Source organism: Lycorma delicatula, chromosome 4 (genome assembly GCF_047948215.1).
Source record: "Lycorma delicatula isolate Av1 chromosome 4, ASM4794821v1, whole genome shotgun sequence".
NCBI classification, from domain to species: Eukaryota; Metazoa; Arthropoda; class Insecta; order Hemiptera; family Fulgoridae; genus Lycorma; species Lycorma delicatula.
The window spans coordinates 202,718,869-202,742,351 of record NC_134458.1 but is presented as its reverse complement, the minus strand read 5'-3'; the positions used below and the strand labels follow the sequence as shown (position 1 = coordinate 202,742,351).

Genomic DNA, 23,483 nt, shown 5'->3' with positions numbered 1-23,483 from the left:
GCGGTTTTAGCATTAGTTGCCGTTACATTCAACGCGTATAAAAGAAATTTCTTCTACTAAAATAACAGTTTGTTCAAAATATTGTCATATGCTTTATTGTTTCAACCGTGTTTACATTTACGTCTGCTATTTTGTCCCGATTTGGTTGAAAACAGCTCGGTCAGTTATGTATTATTTTAAAAATACTTTTAAAAAAAACATTTCTATAAATAGGCCAAAAATGTCAAATCTTGGCTTCGTGATAGTTATATCTATCTGTAGCGATATCATTTCTGTTTCTAATCTTCTTTTTATTTAGTCTGAAACAAATAAATTAGACGTTGAAATGGATTTTATTAGAATTCCTTTTTTTTTCAGTAAAAGAAGACTGATCGGTGAATCATAAACGTAAGACCGCATGATATAAGGTCGGTTATAGTTTACTTTAAATGCGTTAAAGTAGCTTGTTCCCCTCCTTTCTTATATTTTAAATGGAAGAGTACTCGGATGAAATATCAGAACGTTTTACTCTTCGGTAAAAACATTAATATAATATTGAGGTATATTATTTGAACAGCAGGTATTTTCTTAGCGGTTTCCACATCGTTGAGGTAACGAAATAATAATTTAAAAAAAATCATGAGTATGCTCAGAGCAGAGAATGAAATAGCAATCGATCGCGTTGCAAATAAGTTTTTAATTTATATATCGCATCGACTATGTTTATATAATAATATTAACAAACAAACGAAACAAAATACACACCTGGGCTGTTTCTAAATTGGCCTCTAACTGTTGAAAATGTTTTGCAGATTATTTCGACTAAGCGGTACGGTCAGGAATGTCTCTAATCCTGTTGCACGACTGTCTGCCATCATCCGTTCTGTAGGGTGCCGGCAAAGCATCGTGTAAAGGCTGAAACTTCCGTTACGAATATTGTACGATTAGTATTTTCTCCGGCAGAAGGAAGAACAGAGATCTGTCAGTGACTTTTTTTGGTCGATTTCATAAGAAAGCTAACTATTGTAATGATACCGTGGTTCGACTTTGGGAAAATTTCGACATATCTTCGCGTTTCACATCCTCCAGACTCCAAAACCACCCGGTTAAAAATGTTGCGCGCGCGCACACGCACACACACTTCACTTTCTTGTTGACACGATAATTTCCGTAATTTTGCGCCAATCGCTTTCAAATTTATACGTAAAATATAACCACCCAAACTCTCGGTCGAGTTTGTTAACGGGCAAAATCGGACCGTGGGACTGGAATTGGGGGCGCTTTTTTGAAAAAATACTATACCTTTCTTATTAAGTAAAATATCGAATTCGTTTAAAGTTTCTACTATTCTTCGGGTAAGGACCTAGAACACCTAAGTAAAGTCTTTTGATATCACCGACCGTTGGCCCAGGGGGTGGAAAAAATGGGGTTTCGAAGACAAAAAAAATCGTACCTCCTTTAATAGGCACAGCGTCGAATAGGTTTAAAGCGGTAATTAGTTGTATAAACGTACCTAAAACTTTTGTCCTAAACAATTTTTGATATGACCTACCCTTACGGCAAGGGATGATCAAAATATTGCTGGAACTGTAACAAGATGGAGCTTGCCGTACGCTAAACATGTGAAACTTTTTTCACATGTACCTACTTAGCACCGGTGAAATTTATTACCGCCTTCCGGCGTCTCGAAAGGAATTTTTTGTCATGAAATGTAGACGTTAGTGTGCACTGAATTGTCACGATAAGTTTGGTAGTTACCGAACAATAAACACAAATAAATAACATTTATGTAAAAAATTTAAATATAAGGAAATAAACTCGTAAAATAAGAGCGTTGCATTACAAAATTGACAAGTAAAATTCAAAAAATTACAATTAAATAATGAATAAACGTTATAATTAATTATTTTTTGGCATTTAGGGGTAGCGTGATAGATCCTTTCAGCTGTCAAAGAATTTATTTAACATATTAAAACATTTCTATTTTATTCCAGATTTTTATTTTCTTTTAAAAGTATACGCAATTTCAAATTTTTTATTTCGGTTTATATTTTTGATTATTCATTTCGATGATAATTCATGAAAAACAGTCGTGTGTCTTTCAAATATTACTCGCTACGCTCTTAAAAGTTACAGATAACTTCGATGAAGCTTTTTTTGAATGTTTAGGATGAGAAACAACTTGAAGAGGTAACCGCATTCGTATGATTTGACATGTGATTTTTTTTTCAGGGAAATCTTCATGTTTTCTTCAAATCCGATCATCCTGAATTTCCCCTCACAGGCGATTGAAAACTTATTTATTCAATTTCAAAAATCGGATAAAAGCTTTAGGAAAAAAAAATTGTAATTCTGAAGTAAATACCATCGTGAATGCATAAGAGTGAAAGCATGATGTTTTGAACATATTCATTAAGGTATGTTAAACATATAATAATAAAAATAAATTTTTTGTTAACTTTTTCTTTTTAAATACTATTAGTAACTGGGGAAACTCGGAGTTTTAGCCCGATCGATGAACTGGAACTTTTACAAAAAAAAAATTTTATCGGTAAATTTTCATCTTCAATTTGTGAGAAAAATCTTTGTCGTTGAATTAAGAGAGAATTCTTAATATTTTTTGTTAATTTTGTAAAGGTATTCCCTTAAGATTACGATGAACTGTAATCTTGTACTCCATGTTGCGCTTTAAAAGTAGGTCTGATATTACAGAGTGACAAATGCGCAAAGTCGTAAAGTTTCATCGATAAGATAAATCGACGAGTAAGGTTATCTTTCTAATTTGAAATATTAAAAAAAATTGTACCGTTTAAAAATTGATTATCGGTATCTCTCTCTTTTCCCTGTTTAACCTCCGGTAACTACCGTTTAGATAATTCTTCAGAGGATGATATGTATGAGTGTAAATGAAGTGTAGTCTTGCACATTCTCAGTTCTACCGTTCCTGAGATGTGTGGTTAATTGAAACCCGACCGCCCAAAGAACACCGGTATCCACGATCTAGTATTCAAATCCGTGTAAAAATAACTGGCTTTACTAGGACTTGAACGCTGTAACTCTCGACTTTCCAAATCAGCTGATTTGGGAAGACGCGTTAACCGCTAGACCGACCCGATGGGTTGATTATCGGTATCTAATATTTCGTATCGCGTTGTTTTAGTCTCGTTTATACTGAGAATCTTTACTTGCTTATTCGAAGTAATAAGGAACCGCGAGAAATTTCTGTTTTCAGATTTCAACGGAACAATCCATTCTGATCATCCCTGAATCCATTTTTACTAGTTTCGGTGCGATGTCTGTACGTACATACGTCCGTATATATCTCGTATAACTTAAAAGTCAATAGCCGTAGAATGTTGAAATTTTGGATTTAGGGCTGTTATAATATCTTTGGCACCTCTGCTTTTGATTGCAATCGACTAAATTAAAAAAGCCCAAAATCTAAAAAAAAAATAGGATTTTGGACTTTTTCTTAACTGCAGTAACAACCCCTCGTCGAGAGCTTTTCAACAATATATCATAACCGGTACTATTTTCGGTTGGTTCCAGTTACAGCCAAATACAATTTTAATTAATATAATATTTGGATCTTACAAGAAGGCACATCGGTTCGAATCCGTAATTACGTATATTTTATTTTCATTTTTTAATTTTAAATATATTGATTTATTATTCCTCCTCTATGAATCATGAGACCTTGCCGTCGGTGAGGGGGCTCAAGAAAATGTGGCTCTCTGCATTTTCATATAGCAATGATGGAGGCGCCTTCCTCGGTAAAATATTCCGGAGGTAAACTAGTCCCCGACCGGGTGGCGACTACAAAGGAATGGGTCACCAGAAAATTAAAAAATAACATTCTACGAGTCGGAGCGTGGAATGTGTTAGAAGTTTAAAAAAGGTTGGTAGGCTAGAAAATTTAAAAAGGGAAATGGATAGGATAAATGTATATGTAGGCAGGCCACGTTTGGAATATGTAAAACAAATTGTTAGGGATGTTGGATGTAGAGGGTATACTGAAATGAAACGACTAGCACTAGATAGGGAATCTTGGAGAGCTGCATCAAACCAGTCAAATGACTGAAGACAAAAAAAAAAAAGGGGAAAAAAAGATTTATTATTATTTCAATAATATGTTTGTATTCATATAATATGTTTACAATCAGAGGTTAAAAAATATTATTAATAAATCAATATATTTAAATTAAAGAAATAAAAAATAAAAATACGTGTGTGAAGTCGGATTCGAACCGATGTGTGCACGGTTACGGACTCGACACGTTGTCATTTGCACCACTTATCTACTTGAGCGACGCGAAACAAATGTGTTTTATTAATAGTTTCGTTTATTTTTCTAAAATATTTAATTTTTTTGTTTTGTAGTTTTGTTTCGTTTAATACCTAATAAAATCAGTCACATTTTTAAATATATATATATATATTTTTAATAAACTTCGAAATTCTTTTGTTTCTGTGCAGATTATTCATAGTTTTACTCGGAATCAAATTCTCTACAAATTTTGTTTAAAACCTTAATGCGTTTTTATCACCGATTTAACAACGTTATTTTACACCAAACGTAAAATAGTGTTTTTATCAACTCCGATCTTTTGTTTATTACCCCAGATTTCTCAAATACAAAAAAAAAATACAGTTATAAGACCTTTTTTCTTTTTCCTGTTTAGCCTCCGGTAACTACCGTTTAGATAATACTTCACAGGATGAATGAGGATGATATGAATGAGTGTAAATGAAGTGTAGTCTTGTACATTCTCAGTTCGACCGTTCCTGAGATGTGTGGTTAATTGAAACCCAACCACCAAAGAACACCGGTATCCACGATCTAGCATTCATATCCTTGTAAAAATAACCGAATTTACTAGGACTTGAACGCTGGAACTCTAAGCTTTCCAAATCAGCTGATTTGGGAAGACGTGTTCACCACTAGACCGACCCGGTGGGTACAGTTATAAGACCTACCTTTTTTCAGTTTTTCAGGTCAGATTTCATATAAAACCGCAAAAGTTCCCCTCTAATTTGGATCCCAGTATTATAGTATAGCTTAATTTGATGGAAGGCACATAAATAAGGGTGAAACCTTTCGCCGGCCGACGTTTGTTAACGAAGCCGTTTCCGAACCTATATTTGTACAAATTTTCTTCTTTATTTTCATCGGTATTTCACGTCCTAAATGTTTGTTATATACTTCGTGAATCACTCTGTATTAAACAGGTAACTGATATGCGGAACGCTAGAACTATATCGAATGCTTTTCTTTTAATACAATATTCTGGAAATATATTTTTCTTAATTTGAGACCAGCAAGCCGAGTCTTTTGTCTATTTTGTGCCTGTAGCGTCGGAACAAATCCTGAAAGTTTGTGATATTTTTCGTGAATATCTCTTCTGTACATTCCTGTCTTGTAACCTCTCTAACGTTTATTTTCTTGTGCTATTTTTTTTAATTTAATTTCCTGATATCTCAAAACGTAAAGAAAATTCAATTTCAACCCTCACTCCCACCATCTAACCGAAAGTAAAAACCGTATTTTTCTTCGAAAATTCTGTAAAAAATAGATTTTTGAAATTCAGATTAATTGTTTAAATACAAACGCACGAAAAAATGTCGACATATCTACATGAAATATAACAGATTACTAAAAAATGATTCACAATTTCAGTATTAAAGATTATTTTGACCATATATTTCAGTATACGTTGAACGGGAAGCAGCTAAATAGTGTTTTTTGTTGTTTTTAATTAGGATCATTTAAAATTTCACGAACAGAATAATATTGTTCCTGTAAAATAAATTTTTTTATCGCATTTTAAATAAATCGGTTAAAAGTTTTTTCAAATGAGATTGGCAATTTTTTAAAACGATAACATAATAAGGCCGCCCTTTCTCATAAATATAGTATCGAGTTATAAACGAAAACAGCTCCGTTGTCTGTTTTGGTAAAAGTGGATATTGTTATTTTTTTAATTATAAGTGACCGTTCTTTTGAACAAAAATTGCACATAGAATGCAGAAAAATTAAAAATATAGATTAAGAGATGTAAAATCTAAACTGAGTTTCCGATCTCTAGAATAGCGTTTTTTCTTATATTAAAATTATATTAGTCCTTTATTTTTTCTAAATGTATTTAACACTTGAATTAATAATTAAGAGTATTCTGTACCTATCCGTTGAGAAAAAGAAAACATTTTTTTATGTTACGATGTAGATATTAAAATATTTCTAAACTTTTTTAACCTATTAGCGTGAAATAAAAAGTTTTTATAATGAAATTATCGTCTTACTAGATTTTCTTTCTGAAGTTGTATTAACTGTATCTTGAAATTATTCATTTACTGCCAAAGTTAACAAAGTTTGCGAATCATTTTTCTTAGATATAATAAAAATATCAACATTTGAAAAGGCATAGTAATATGACTTTAATGAATTAATTTTTGAAAACCACAATGTCGAACAATATTAAGTCCGTAATCTAAGGAGACCTTGTAAACGTTTTCAATGCGGTCAGTAACAAACCTCTTAATCCATTTTAGCACGTAGTGAATGTGCTTAGTACTACCGGGTGATTCAAAAAGGACCGTAACTCTAAAAGCTTATAAAAGTCTATTTAGATAACTTACAGATTTAAGTTTCTATTCTTCTAGTGACTGTGATATATGTAAAATATCTCCTACAGTAATATTACTAACTAAGAGTAATATTTTCTATAAAAGTAATGATGTTTATTAATTAGACGATCCATTTGGCGATCGTAATGAACATTTTGAATCGGTATATCGATATTTAAAATATATATTCGTCTTTTGTAAGGACAGGAAACTATTTCATTTCTCATTCTATATTCCCTAGTAAGCCTGAAAAAAGGATTTTTTTATTGAAATTTTTTTGTATTTGTTCGGTCAAGAGTTTTGTATATACATAAAATTATTGATGAACAAGTATAGAACTGTAAGATATATATATATATATATATATAGTGTCTAAAACTCTTTTTATAATTACACTGCCGCTTGTGCTAAAAAAAATCAGTTAAAACTCTGACAGTAGTTAAAACAAAGACGCAAACGCTATTGTATGTAACCAATTCAAGGACAAGTATATAAAAAAACTACATAACAGAAAGGCTTGTACATGACCACTGTTCGTGTCGGCAAGACAGAGGATGTAAAAAACAGGCCATCGTTAAAGATAAATCATTTATTTTAAGATTAATATTTGCTTTGTTTTTGTTTGAAAAAGCGTTTGTTTAAATCAAAGTTTATATATTTAAAATAAAGTAACAAAATAATCTGAATTATGTTGCTAAATTTTTTTAACTAAAATTTTTAATTTATCGACTTTAAATATGTTTTATTTATAAATATTTATATGAACAGTAAAGGAAAACCACAACTGATAATTTTTTATTACGATTAAATTTATGAAATGTTTTTGTGTTTTGGTCAAAGTGGATTTTACAGCAGTTAAAATGAATATAACGATTTTAAAAACCGTTTTTGTTTATAAATCGAGTAAATTTAATGTTTAAATGCAATTTTTATTTATATTTTCTCTTAAATTCACAGTTCAATAAGAAAGAATCCAGTGTATTTTCAAAACTAAGTGACTTATTATGTAATAGAAAATAATTTAAAGAAAAAAGTTAATTAACTTTATTTTAAATAAAGTTAGATTTAGTAATAAAAATGCATCTTGCATTCCTATTTTAATAAAAAATATTCAATTATAGATTAGGAAAAAATATAACATCGTATACGAATTAATTAACAAACACCGATTTTAACTAATTTCGTAGCGATGAAAAATTTGAATTACAATTTTTTTTTTGTCTTCAGTCATTTGACTGGTTTGATGCAGCTCTCCAAGATTCCCTATCTAGTGCTAGTCGTTTCATTTCAGTATATCATCCCCTACATCCCTAACAATTTGTTTTACATATTCCAAACGTTGCCTGCCTGCACAATTTTTCCCTTCTACCTGTCTTTCCAATATTAAAGCGACTATTCCAAGATACCTTAATATGTAGCCTATAAGTCTGCTTCTTATTTTAACTATATTTTTCCTAATGCTTCTTTCTTCATCTATTTGCCGCAACACCTATTCATTTGTCGCTTTATCCACCCGTCTGATTTTTAACATTCTCCTATTATCCAGGAATCTGTGAATGACTTACTAATATATATATATATATATATATATTACTTACTAAAAGTAAGTAATGACACAATTAATTTTCTTAATTGTACAAAATATTAATGCGAGTTTTTGAACCTGTTTTACATTAATTATTTACAGTTGCACTGTTTGTAAATGACGACAGAATATTCCAAGGTAATAATAACAGCGATAGACAAAAAAGATTGTTTTAATGTTTCTCTAAGTGCGATACCACTTCTTGAATTGCTTTTTTGTGTATATTACAGATCTGTAAATACAATTTTTCTTTTAAATAAATAATGCTTCGATAGAATTAAGGGAAAATATTGTTAAAATGTATAATTTTGCACGGCATACCTGCGTTAGAATAATTTTGCTGATGCTTTTCTTGTATAAATAGCATCAGGCACATCCTGAATTAATGTCTAACAGTAATCGGCTAGCATGTTAGTATTCCATTTCCCTTTATAACGACTTTCCATCACGTAATTGTCTTGGTGAAAACGTTCACTGTGTTCATCACTTACATCTCCGAGGTTATCCAGCAAAAAATCCAGATGTGAATGGAGGAAATGTATCTTCAAAGATGTATTACATCCCATAGCTCTTAATAATTAAGACCTATGGAACGGTCAATAATAATTCTCTTTATCTTAAAGTAAAAGAAAGTAAATTCCTTTCTCTTAAAGTAAAACTATTATGGAATATTCTTTTGTTTTAAGTAAAAAACAGAAATTAAGAAGGAAATTTACTGTTATAATGAAGCGATGATGTGAAGTAAGAAGTTGATTAACAATATTGTGGTAATTGTTGAATTTTTGTTTGCTGAGAAAATTTCTGTAAATGTCCTTAAATGAAGCCCAAGCTGCACTTTCTACATTATTTAACATCGAGTTAAATACATCATCTTTGACCGACTCTTGTTATTTGAGGACCAACAAATATTCCATGATGAAAGTAACAAGGTGTCGCACACCCGGCGTTGCGCAGTGGCTCGTCCCAAAATCCTTTTCCCGCCATGATGTTTAAATTCGTTTATGCGGTTGGCGCACAAACAGAAGCAAGACATCAATGTGATTAAAGGCAGAATTATCAAAAATAAACAAACTTTTGAAACATAAAAGAATAAAATTTATTGACGTATATGAAAATTGGCGTCGAAATGTGGATTTTTACTCTAATATTTATAAATAGGAAGTGCCGTACTCACGTGTGCGTGTACACGCACTTCCAAATAAATATGGAGTGTAGGCTTTTTTATAAATTTTTAAATTTTATATAAAATTTAATCGACTGTATGTGGAGTCGAGAATTATGATCTGAATGATAAATTTCGTTTATTTCTTAACGATATAATAATTTCTAATAATTTTTCTTAATAAACAATTTACCTTGAATTAATTATTAATGTACTATTAGATACAGAGCGGTTCAGAAAATAATTAACTTTAATTATTTTAATTCAAAATGAAAATATAATGGAAACGTTTTAATGAAATAGAAAAAAAAAGTTTTCATTAACATAAAAACCAAAACCGACCCTTTTGCAATTGTTCTCTTTATTGCACGCGGTTTAAAATGGTTTATCTAGAAAATCCCTTGCATTTCATTTGACTCGTTAGAAAAATATGTTTATCGAATATAAAATTATTTTTCACTAAACAACTTTTTATTTTATTTTTATTTCGGTATTATAAAGTAATATTCATTTTGGTATCCGTAAAAAAATAAGTAATATCTCATTTTCCCGTGTAAATTAGATATTAAAAGCAATTTCTTTCAAAAATTGTTTTGCGATAATATTTTTAATTAAACTAAAAAATCATCAATTCTGAAGATCGACCAAAATAAAAATATCAGATCTATAGTTATAAAATTTTGAAATAAGTTATCTCCCATTTAGTTGATTTTCCATTTTAACAACATTAAATAGTTTCACATAAAAAATGGAAAATAATATTAGTAAAAAAAATATTTTATGAGCATAAAAAAAAATTATCGGTGATTCGATACCGGACCCCACGAATAGCAAAAGGAGTCGTTACCGTAGAGCCACACACGCTACACAAAGACTTAGTGTCAGTTGCACTTCATAAGATGTGTCCCCATGTTTGTTTGTTTAGGTTTTCATTCATTATTTTGAATTTTATCTTAATTAACAATCGATTTCAATACACTTAAGAATCAATAGACTTGTATAAAATATTTATTTTTATTAAGGATTATTAAAAAAAAATTTTTAATATTTTTAATAAATATTACGACTTTATCAGTGCCAAATAATACTAATTAATATTGAAAGTGAATAATCATTCATAAATATTCGATTGTTAACTCGTTTAATCATTATCATGTATTTAAAATTTTGTAAAATTTTTGTACGACTAAAAACTTTTGTCCCAAAATCCCTTACTTAAATGTTCAAATAACCCGGTAGAAAATGAGATTTTGTGACGAGCGTGTACGCATGCGCGCCGAATACTGAGCGCAATGCTACACCTTGTTACTTTCATCATGGTGTGAACGTTTGTCTAAGACCTTTGTGTGGGAGGGGTTTATATTATAATATAAGTATTATTTATTTGGTGGTGTTCACTTTTGTTTATCTGACCAAGTAAGTAATTTTATACCATTCTAACATAAATTAATAGAATTTAAGTAGATTTTTTTTTATGATGAATTTGTCATTACTAATGCTGTACGGTTAATTGATATACAATGTAATCATTTCTTAAAACATTACTGTGTTAATTAGTCTAAGTTAGGGAGCGTAGGTTAATTCGTTAAATTATGTTTATAATATAATAGTTATATCGGGCGATATTGACAATAATCCAAAGGTTTGCTGTTTATAGTTATAGATATAAATTAACTTAACCTAAGCTCGCTAACCTCGACCAATTAACATAAATGTTTTGATTATTTAAATAATAAATAATTGCAATAATTACTGAATTTATAATTTAAATACTCAAAACATTTAACAGTAATGACGTATACGATAAAAAAACATTAGGTTGGATAACATTGCATAAGTTCCACGATTATCTTTCTATTTATGGAAAATAATAATACTTATTTTCTTATTCATATTCTACGATACTAATAAATAAGAACAGGTGGATAGTTGACAGTTTTGCAGTAGACTCTTGAAGTTTTCAATTAGGTTATAATTACAATAGGACCTCCATTGCTCGTTACCCGTTAATTCATCTCGTTCAATAATTCGTCATCCCTCTGGAAAAATTTGTGATTTTTATTTTAGAGGTACAATACTGATACATAAAAGAAAATTAAATTTTTAATTAATTACTAATAAAAAGTACACCATCTGTTAGGCCTACAGCATAAAAGTTCACTTAATTGACTGATGTTTTTATATGAGCCTATTGTACATTATGTATAAATTACAGTAATCATGTGAGAAAAGAACTGATAAAATTACTTTACATATCTTTCATTCATATAAACATTTTCATTTGGGCACTATTATTTGATATTTTTTCATATTTCTTACACAGTATAGTACTTTATTTTCTTTAAAACACATGAACTAATATATTCACCAACAGTTCCAATAGTCCAAAGTGAAAAACCAATAAAAATTCTAAAAAAACATGAAGCAAAGTAACCTGACCGTCTCCTTTCTACCACTAACCATCCTCTACCGTCTTCCTGTTCAGGAGTCGACTTAACTATATCCATTTCAACAGACACACTTGCCTGTTGCTTGTCAGCTGCCTTAACACCATTTACCTCAGTCGATTTCCCTTTAACATCTATACCAGTGACCACCGTTTCTGTATCCTTACTGCCAGGGGCAACATCCATTGGTTGGACTTATTCTTTTTTTGTCATCAGACGCCTTCCTAGACATCACTGAAGAACGCTTTCTGTCGTAGCAGCTAGAAATGAATTCTGTGGCTTCATAAACTTTAAATGTTTATAAATTTTTACAAAAAATTATTTTTAACAAACCGAGTTCAGAAACTGATTACACAAAAAAATCTGAAATTTGAGTACCCACTTTCACTATTTGGGAGGCAGGGGGGTCGGAAAATGTATAAACCTAAATCTGGGGGATGTCAGGGGGTCCGGAGATAAATGAAAATAAAAAGAAGGAATTTCCCCTTATAGCTCACCTTAGACTCAGAAAATATTCCAATTGGCAATACCTGTTTAGAATATTGCCACAGCTGTACACTACAAAACTGACAGTAACAATCCTGTCGAATCTAACTGGCCACTCTTAACGTAAAAACACTATAACAGTTGAAGTACACTTCACTGAAAACGTGATTACTCATTTACTCATTAATTTACAAAAGTAAATTACACCCACTCGCATGAATCTTAAGAAACACTCATTTTACGTAATCTAACACTTGACATTACCAAAATCACAAATAACACCACTAAAACACCTTTCACTTCTGGGAGTACAATTTAATGAACTCCTATACCAAAGGCTACTCAACAACACCTTTTCTTTTCTTATTCCTGTTTAACCTACAGGAATCATCATCGGGTATTATTTCTGAGGATGATATGTATGAGTGTAAATGAAGTGTAGTCTTGTACAGTCTCAGGTAGACCATATCTGAGATGCATGGTTAATTGAAACCCAACCACCAAAGAACACCTGTATCTTCGATCTAGTATTCAAATCTGTTTAAAAGTAAACTGCCTTTACTAGGACTTGAACGCTGGAACTCTCTACTTCCAAATCATCTGATTTGGGAAGACACGTTCACCACTAGACTAACTCGGTTGTTCGCTCAACAACACCTAGGATTTGTCTAATTAACACACACAAAGATCATCTGCTTGACATCATCAAGGACATCAGGATACGAGAACAAATCGTACTCGCTGGTACAGTTACGACATGAAACAGTTATGACATGACAGTAACTGAGTAAGGAAATAAGTCTACCTCACAGCTGTTTCTCATTGGTTCCAAATGACATTATTTGACGGTTTATGTTTTTAAATCGTATTAACATATTTTCGAATGTGGTTGAAATAAATAACAACTATATAAACTTTTTTTTTAATGCAAGTAGATACCTATAATCTGTTTGTTCAGGACAATGAATAAATGTTTACAACTGTCTTGAAGGAGAAACCTCAACGGCAAAAGTTAATTCTTATTTACATCATACTTCTCATAAAAGGATTTACTTCTTAAAGATCTTGAATTTTAAAAAAGGTCAATTGGATATAAATGTCAAAGATTAACTGTCAGAACATTTGGATGACTGTTGAGTTTTGGTTAAAAAATTGAGATTTCTTCTGTAACTATAGGTATCTTGAATCGTGTACATTGTTATTTGTATTGTACAAAGTTGTAAGGAAATAAAGTGTACCTCACAGCTGTTTCTCATCGGTGCCAATGACATTATTAGGTGGTTTATTGCAATGTGATGATGTGTAAAACTTTGTATTGTATACATAATATAATTATATTAGATCCTGTTAATATTTCTGCCGTAAGTCCAGATCAAATTTTCGATGGCTTTGTAAATAATAATCTTATTCAGAGATAATTTTGAGTTTCAATTTAGAATCCAGTACATTTGACAAAATTTAGTAGTATTCAGTTGTTCCTTTTTTTCCAAATGTGAGCCTTTTGTCAAGGTAAATACCAAAGCATTTTGGTATTCACTAAAATGCTTTGGTGAACACTTTAGTTGCTGCTTTGAAAATGCATAACTAAAATGTGTACTTTTAATTTTCATTAGACTTTATTTGTCACAACTTCTGCCACGCTTCAATGTTGTTAAACTCTTCTTGAAGGTGCTGTGAACTTGTGAATTACAAGCAAATCGCTTATAAATATGCTATTTTAGTGTTGTGAGAACAAGCGTATTGGAAGTGCGTGTAGAATACACTTCCTTGAGCATTGCCTACAGTTACGGAAAATATTAGACATAATTCAGTCTCGAATGTAATCTTGAAATATCTATTACTTAAAAAAAAACTGATAATGTAGATGTCGGATTAATTTTATAAAGGCCAGCATGTTACACTTCTTAAGAGTTGGCAGATATCAAGAAGAACAAGCAGAGCAGAATTTTTTGTCTGAAGCTGTGAATATTAGGGAAAATTTGATGAATCTGTTGGATGGTACTATGATCTGTTTGAAAGCCGATCATATCATACTGATATGATGTTATAAGAGAATTAGCATTAGTTATGCAAAAGCAAAAATTCTACTAGTTTATTAAAGACAGAATAAAATAATCTTATGCTGTCTGATTGTATATGTGATTTTTCACTCGTCATATTTCTTATATGTGCATGCCAACAATCTGGAAGTTTTTTAAACAACTTTCAAATTAAAAGTCCTTTTGGATGGTATTTGGGATAAATTTAATACATATTCTTGGAATTAACCTTCACTTCGACAAAGCAATACTTGTTGACACTTACTATCTCTTTTAAGAGATCTAATCCGTGCTTAATTCCTTTGGGCAACCAAGTTACAAGGTCGTGGGATTTTTGTACAGAAATTAAAAAAAAAACATTTAAATGACAATTTTTTGAATATACATTTTGTACAATGCTATTATACCGTCCAAATTTAAAACCCTCTGTACTATCATACTGTTGAAATCGAACATTAATTTGGTGTAAAACATGTTTATATTTATACTACAATAGTTCTCATGTGTATCTGTATATGTAATAAGACACAGATCAATGACAACAATTTTTGTTGAAGAGAAAAATCATAACAATTATTTAGAAGGATGATGCGCATTCAAAAGTCAATAGACTTGGCATGTGTTGTTATAGTCATCATGGTTATTATCAATAAACAAGAAAAATGGGTCGCTCTACAGTAGTTTTTAAATGTTACAATCTTTTTTTTTTTGTAATAATGATCAATTTTTAGTTTTATGTTTATGACAATAAAACAATTACTGTCGTTTTCATTCAATCATTTATTCTTGATCTGTATACCGACTGGTAGAGATTGATTTGTTTTTGCAGTCAATAGGAAGTATAAAGTTTGTAGGAAATGTTTATTATGTCTACATATTTCCTCTATAAAGTTTAATATCAAATCTTGGCACTCCCTCAAAGTCAGATTGAGCTTTTAAGATAGAAAATTGGGCTGTCTGATCATTAACTGGTGTTTATAAGTGAAATTAAAATCCTTGTGTTTATATTTATGGATGTGCAATCTTTACTAAAAACAATTGTCACTTATTCTTAAAAAAATAACAATATCCACCTAAACTGAACCATATAACAGTACTGTTTTCGTGTAACTTGACATGGTACTTCAGATTACAAGAAAGGGGCCTTTGTGTGCTTCTGAATTCCTGAATCATTTGAAAAATCTTCCAGCAATTTATTTAAAATACAATTCAACATTTGTTTTATGGAAACAACTTTCCGTTGTTGATGAATTTTTAAATAATACTAATTTTAAAAAAATCTTAATTTATCTGGATTCCGATTAACATGTATTTAATTTTCAATAGTGCCCTCTAAATTGTGAATTATCATTTTGTGACTTTTTATTTTTAAATATTTACCTTAACATTATTTCATGTGTTTTTATAAAAAATTTGTATAGACTTTAAACACATCTTTTTTTATCGTATAATCTGTTTTATTATTACTAATTTATTTTATGATGACATAATATAATTATATAATGGTATTATTAAGTTACATTCAGAATAAAAAAAGACTATTTGTCGAATAATAATTAGTTTTTCAAATTTTTATAAGGTTTTTTTTTATCTTATTTAAAGGAGTCTGAGATCTCATTAAATGATGAAGTTTCACCACAGATTAATCTTAATATGAAAATCATTGAACGTGAAATAAATGATTTACACACTGTGAAGACAGAAGAAGAGATGGAATTTTATCCGGGTCATGTAAGTATTTATAATTATTGGATATTATAACAAACATGGGTTAATCTCTTGTTAATTTCATTTCTGTGTGTGTATGCGTGCATGCGTGTGTTCTGTTATAAAAAAAATTGTTTTTAATTCTCTTTCTATTTAATTAATATCGACTTATTAAGTTGTGTGTGAATGATAAACGGTTAATGTTTGAGGGCAAAAGTGTTGTTTTTAAACTTCAGTGATATCTGAAATGCGTGTATTTTTAAGTTTTTCATAGAGTTATCATTTTAATAAGCTCTGGGTAAACGGTTGTTATTTGTAATGGCTTTTCATATTTGAATATTTATCAAGTTAGTAATAAAAACCTAACCTGATGCAGATTCAACAGAGTTGTGACATATAATTTTATTATTGAAATAAAAATAGAATAAAATTTAATTCTGTATTTACATTAGGAAAACTTAACATATTTACCATATTAAATGATATTTTAAGTTATGAGCTAACTTATGATAAGTTATGAGTAATGATATAAGTTATAAGCTGCTCTGTGGAGCTGATGCAGCAATGCTAAAGAAATCATACTAGAGTCACCTGGTGCAAAATGTTGTCAATAATTTCAGTTTTTTGTTGTGAACATTTGCCTTCAGTTATTGATAGTGCAATTTCAAAAATATGATAGTAGCGCAGAGGGTTTTATATTTGTACAGTATTATAATGTTATTAAAAGTTTATATTCAAAAATAATCATTTAAAACTTTTTCTAATTTTTGTAACCCTGTAACTTGGTTGCCCAAAGGGATTAAACACATGTTAGGTCTCTTATAAGAGACTAGATGTCTAACCAGAACCTGGACCATTCGAGGCTCAGGTCAGCCCATGCGAATCCCAGAGCCAACTCGGGGGCCACCTCAAGGTCTACCTCATGGCTGCAGACATCGCTTCAATTGCCATTCCCAATTTTCCAGGGGGACTGGTGTCCTGGACGTCTGTAGATTTTCCTTTGGTTGTCGTTTCCATCTACCCAGGTGACTCCATATCCTAGACTCCCGCACTGTATGTTATTCTCATGGTTATGAGAATAATACTGATTAATAATAGTTACAGTATTCAGGCTTCACAGAAATCTGAAAAAGGAACTAAATTACAATAGGTAGAATATTGGGAACTATAGTAACTAAAGTACACACACCTTTGACGATGAAAAATTCTTAACTTATTTCTTTTTAAGGGCAGAAATATAATAATGAAGTAAAAGGATTAGTTTATTTTTTCCTTAATGAGTATCTTTAATTCATAACTTCACCCACCTTGGGGGCGAAGTTAAGTTATATCTTAACTTACAAGGGAGTTAGGGCCTCGGGTGATGGTTTAAAAGCTTCTCTGGGATAACATGAATGTATCCTGCAAATTTGAAAGTAATTGCTATTTTGTTTTTTTATCATTTTAGACGTTAACCAAATTTTCAATATTGTTGTTAGTGTAGCAATATTTTATATAAATATTTTCATCAACACTTTTATTATTTATAGGTATCAACATGCTTTTATTATTAGATTTAAAATTTTGCTTTTTATAACTATTATCAATTAATGACATGTTATATCCATTTTTTATTGTAATAACTTTAATCTAGTTTTTTTTTATTATTATGTGTGTAATGTATGCTCTATTTAACATGTTTGTAAATTTATTATTAATTTTATGCGCCCAAGGATGATTTGAATTTTTGTTAATAGTTATTAGTTGTTGGTTTTTTATATACATGTGTTATAATTTTATTACGTTTCCTAATTTATGTCAACATCTAAAAAAAATTTTTTTCTGTATTTGTCAGTTTCGAATGTAAATTTTAAATTATTATAAGAATTAAGTTTTTTAAAATTATTAACTGTTCATTATTTATAATAGGTTCATAGATTACCAAAATATAAATATCATCCACGTATCAAACCCGTGTTCGAATTTTATAAATATGGGTAATACCATATACTATTCTACTCTCAAATTCCTGTAAATAAATTTTGTCCATAACGGCCAATGATGGAAATCCCATGAGTAAAGTATTATCTGGCGTGTAAAAATTTGTTGTTAAACTCAATTATTTGAAAAAGTGCTGTCATCTACTGCAGCTTTGGTTAATATGTACCTTTATAAGTTTATTATTTATAATATATATATTCTCCATTTGAATTTTGAAAATCGGATGATTGTGTGCAAAGATATTATAACAGCACCACATTGCATCTCCTAAAACAGCGCCCTAGGGGCGTCCTGTTTGTTACCAGTGATGGTAATGATTGGTCTAGCCTCCCATGAGGTGCTCATATATCTCATCACTCTAGCCTCACACGCAGTCCCCGCTGGAAGTCCCATGGCTAAACAGAAATTTTATTACTGTAACAAAAATTTGTTGTTACAGAAATTTTTTTAATATTACTTGTATTATTTTTGTAATATTATTCAATTGACCGATATGAATCATTCATTTCAAACCCAGGTCACACAGTGACATCTCTGTCACTGTTCATTAATTCAATTCTCTCAGTTCATTAATTCAATTCATTAAAGTTTGTGCTTCAACCCATAAATCTCCACTACTACATACACATACTCATATTTTTTTTTTTTGAGATTGTTCATATACCATCTAATTCATAAATTACCTACAATGTGAACTTTGATCGTCATAACGTTCTTGTTTAGCTAGTTTTAATTATTATTGCTTTACATCCATTCTCAAAAATAAATATTTTCTGGATCTATGGAAAATAGCTGAAACCAATCAAACTAGGTAAAGCATCTAATGATATAACATCGTATCGACTGATAAGCTTGCGAGGTGTGTGGCAGTAACGGACCCGCTAGACTCAAACAACGTAATAATTTTTTGAAGTACTTTCTATAATTTTGCAATTTTCTTTGTTGTTAAGAGCTAATTTTCCATTTTTATCATCAAGCAAAGGCTGAGTAATTGGTATTTGATTTTTTTTTCAATTTCTGTAAGTGTGGTAAATGTTTAACATCATTTATTTATTTAATTCAGATAAATGGGCATGAAACCATAAAAAAATCATAAGTACATAAAGTAGAAGATCTGTCATCATTTTTGTTAGTAGATTTAAAAGAAATATTTGGAATCATTAGATAAAGATTCCTCAACTTTAACAGTATAATTAAAAATTAAATCTTTGTGACTAAAACTTTTACATATACATTGTTGTTAAATAGTCTTAATAATAAGTAGATCTATATTATTTTTGAAGCTTATGGAAATTTTTCTTATTAATAACTGTGATAATAAGTTCACTATAGAACCGCTTTGATAATTACATTTTTGTATAAGTATATTTGGTACATGACAAAATTTCTGTATAGGTGATTAATATCAAATCCCAGTCAGGCATGGCATTTTTGATATGCTGCAAAATTCAGCTTCCATGTTCCATGCACAAACTTAAATATTACCAGGCAGTACAAAAAATAAATAAATATTATTTACTATCAAACTCTCATTTAGTAAATGTTGAACGTTACAAAATTTATATTTTTATATCTGGTAAGAATTTATGTAAATCTTATATTTATATTTATAAGATTAGAATTCAAAATTGTAGGTAACGTTTTCTCTAAGATAAATGATGTTTATTATGATAAAAAATTTCACCATAACCAGTATTAACATCAGTGTCAGTAAGATTAGAAAAAACAAAATCATGAGAATTACCGCAAGAGTTTTAACAAATTATTTGATTGTTAATTTGTAGAAAAATATGAAAGGTGAATAGCAGCATTTTTTGATAACATTTAGCAAAACCTGGCATATTAAAGTCGCCTAATAATATTAGTAATAATTTAACTGTGATTGCACTATTTATGTGTGTTAAGCGAATTAAGAGATACAATTATTTTTATTTTATAAATTATACAAAAAAATCACATTTACTTTGTAGCATTCATGTTTGCTTTTTATTACAGCAAGCAGATTTACTGCAACTGGAAGTGGAACTGCTTGATATTAGTAATGGTGATATCATAAAAGATCTTTTAGCGATTGAAGAGACTGACTTGGTTAAATCAGAAAATTTAAAAGTTGAAAATGAAATGGTAAGAGTGTTAGATTTTGTGTACAGTGGAACACCAATTATCCAGATGGACCTTTGCAAGGCCAAATCTGGATAATTGAAAAGGACAATTTAAAAAAGTTTTATCATATAACACTTCACATATCATTCAGTTTAATGGGTAAGATACTATGTAAATAAAAAATACATAACAAAAAATTAAATGTATTTTAGTAAAATTAAAAAGAAATTTGGAACATATGTACCATGTAAGAAAAAAGAGATTCAGTAATACGGTTAAAGAAAATAGTGTGTAGACATTTGCTTTTATAATTAGTTTTACAAAGGCCAAAACACACATTTATATTTTTGCTAAATGACTTGGAAAAATTAAATTAAAATTTCTGTAAAAGTAACATCAATAAAAAACATTTGTATTGCAGCGAAGATTTATTTGAATAGTGTTTAAATTTTTTAAATAATGTATTGGTTTTTTAAGTTGTCTAGTCTGGATTTAAGCAGTGCAATTAGTTGGACATCTGGAAAATTGGTGTCCCACTGATATCTTTTAGTCATCAACTCCTATGGTCATTAGCCCCAAATTTTCATTATTATTATTATTATTATTTTCATCAACATTTTTTTGTTATATAAGTGCTTTATTACAAACACTGCACATTGGTCTTTCTTCGCCGGTTAACAAATATAAATTTCTTATTCGTGTTTGACCAATTGTAAGTCTGGTCACCACCTCTTGTTCTCAGCGAGTTTTAATTCACGTGCCTCTTCCATTTATATGAAAAAGTTTTAACTGCATTTAGTTTTGTATTTAATCTTCTCCATTTATTACTCTACCTGTTTCTTATAGTATTAGACAATTTTTAACATCGGCCACTCGTACAGGAAATATATCAAAGTTATCACAGACTATTGCTGTACTGGCAGCTTCATCTGCGCTTTCATTTCTTGCAATGCCAACATTTCCTGAAGTTCATACAAATACACATCGCTGTCCTCATCGATTTAAAATATATAAAATGGACAGGATGTTTGCAATAAGAACATCCTTAATGTTCTTGTCCCTGTTTAGCCTCCAGTAATTACCATTCAGATAATACTTCAGAGGATGATATGTACGAGTGTAAATGAAGAGTAGTCTTGTACAGTCTCAATTCGACCATTCCTAAGGTGTGTGGTTAATTGAAATCCAACCACCAAAGAACACTGGTATCCACGATCTAATATACAAGTCCGTGTAAAAATAACGACTTTACTAGAATGCTGGAACCCCTCTACTATCAAACCAGCTGATATAGGAAGATGTGTTCACCACTAGACCAACTCAGGTGGGATAATGTTCTTGTTCCGAATTGCAGTAAGTGCACTTAACGAAACGAAACATATAAGCACCATTTCTTCGCGGAAATGTTCAGAGTAGTGAACAGATTGCTGTATGGCAATAACTTCTGCCGTTTAAACACTAACCATTTTTGGCAGTTTCCATTAATGGACTTTTCCATTTACATATATGGGGCATCCAACACCATGTTTGGTTTTAGAACAGACAGTTTAAATTATTATACATTATTTGTAACTACTGATGGTTGATAGAAATTCCTGTCAGTTGATTACTGCTTGCTTGTCTTTTTTTTGCCCAAGGTATAAACCTCCCTAAAAAAATTAAGAATCATTAAAATAAAAAAAATACTGTGTTGCCACCGGTATATTCTCTGATATATTCAATATATTTTAATAGACTTGTATATATGATTTTATTATTCTTTTTTTTTTATTTGACTGATGAATCAATTCGTCAAACGTTGGACGAATTGATAGGAAATAGATAATCGAATAGTTGTAAGAAATAGATAATTGTGTTTTTCACTTTTTCAATTGTGTTTTTAAGTATTGTTTGTGAAATATGTTTATAATACATAAATTGTGATTTTTATGTGGTATAAATAAATAACATTTTGTCCTTAATGTAAACAATTTCAGAATTATGTACTATAACATCCACTTAAATATTTAAGCAGATTGATTATTGATTAATTTCGAAATGTACATTAGAAATTATTTATTTTTTAATTTAATAAACAAAGTTACACAGAAAACAGGTTGTTTCTTTATTTTAATCGTATACCATTTCTTTCCATAAAAGCAAATCAATTGTATTATAGTGCGGACTGGATGCAAGTTTATTATTTAAGTTATGATGATAAACACTAAATCAAATCTTCCCAACCTGCATACTGAAAGTGGTACTAATGTGTGTCAACAGGTTTGGGGGTTTGAATCTGAGGTTGGTTTTGAATTTTTTATTTATAAGTGCCTGCAATTATTTGTCAACCTGTCTGTTTAATATTTTGAAATTTTTTTATATCGACATCATTTAAATATGATGTGCAACCTTACTCTTTCTATTTAAAATTGTATTGTTCCAACCATGGGAGTTTGAGCAGTGGTGGATTTCTAAATATGCTAGCTAGGCTGTAGCCTATTGTGGCAAATTTTCAAAGGCAGTAATGGGCTGCCAGGAACCGAGTCAGGCCCCGGACACTTGTTGGGATATAAGGTGGTTACCGTAGATTTAAGCTCATCAAGCACTACTACTATCTCCCTCCATTCGGTCTCTACAACTGGAAATAATCGTTTCATCTTCTCAATCGCCATTTCACCCAGGAAGAGGAGCTCTTATTCATGATAACGATTTAATAACCCACCTTATGCATAATGAAGAGAAAAATTATATTTGTAACTTTTGTCAGAAATCATTTAATCATAAAAACACTTTTAAAGACGCATATTAATATTCATACAAAAGAGAAAAATTATGTTTGCAACTTTTGTCAGAAGACTTTTAATCAAAGTTCTAATTTAAAATTACATTTAAATATTCATACAAAAGAGAAAAATTGTGTTTGTAACTTCTGCTGAAATGTTTTCAGTCAACCTTTTACTTTAAAGGCGCATATATTCATACAAAAGAAAAAAATTATATTTGTAACTTTTGTCAAAAGTCATTTAATCATAACAGCAGTTTAAAGACACATTTTAATATTCATACAAAAGAAAGAAATTATGTTTGAAAATTCTGCCAAAAGGCTTTTAATCATCTTTCAAATTTAAAGAAGCATATTAATTTACACACCAAAGAAAAAATTTGTAACATTTGTCAAAAATCTTTAATGAGAGTTATACTTTAAAAAATTACTTCTTTTTGTTGTAATGATGTTGTGTTTCTAAGGCAGAGATTATGTGCGTTCTCAATATTGTACAAAATAAGTTATACTTAAGTTTACGTGAAGATATTGGTGCAACTTTTACTTTTCCTGATAGTTGTATAGTGTCAAAATTCCAGCTTGGAGCTACTAAATGCTCTTATGTCATCAA

General features: G+C 30.1%; 1 protein-coding gene across 5 annotated transcripts in view; it reads left to right on the top strand.

Annotated features, from left to right (window-relative positions):
• Nucleotides 1–23,483, top strand: part of LOC142324220 (uncharacterized) — a 62,329-nt gene that overhangs the window by 11,963 nt on the left and 26,883 nt on the right. For 3 of the 5 annotated variants that reach the window (XM_075365037.1, XM_075365036.1, XM_075365032.1), the window contains exons 2-3: nt 15,925–16,053; nt 20,005–20,133. In XM_075365037.1, coding sequence (XP_075221152.1) covers nt 15,976–16,053; nt 20,005–20,133 — 207 coding nt within the window. In that variant the 5' untranslated portion in view covers nt 15,925–15,975. Of the gene's footprint in view, nt 1–2,211; nt 2,397–10,633; nt 10,767–15,924; nt 16,054–20,004; nt 20,134–23,483 lie in introns of those variants that run through there. The other 2 variants (XM_075365033.1, XM_075365035.1) reach the window with 2 other exon arrangements.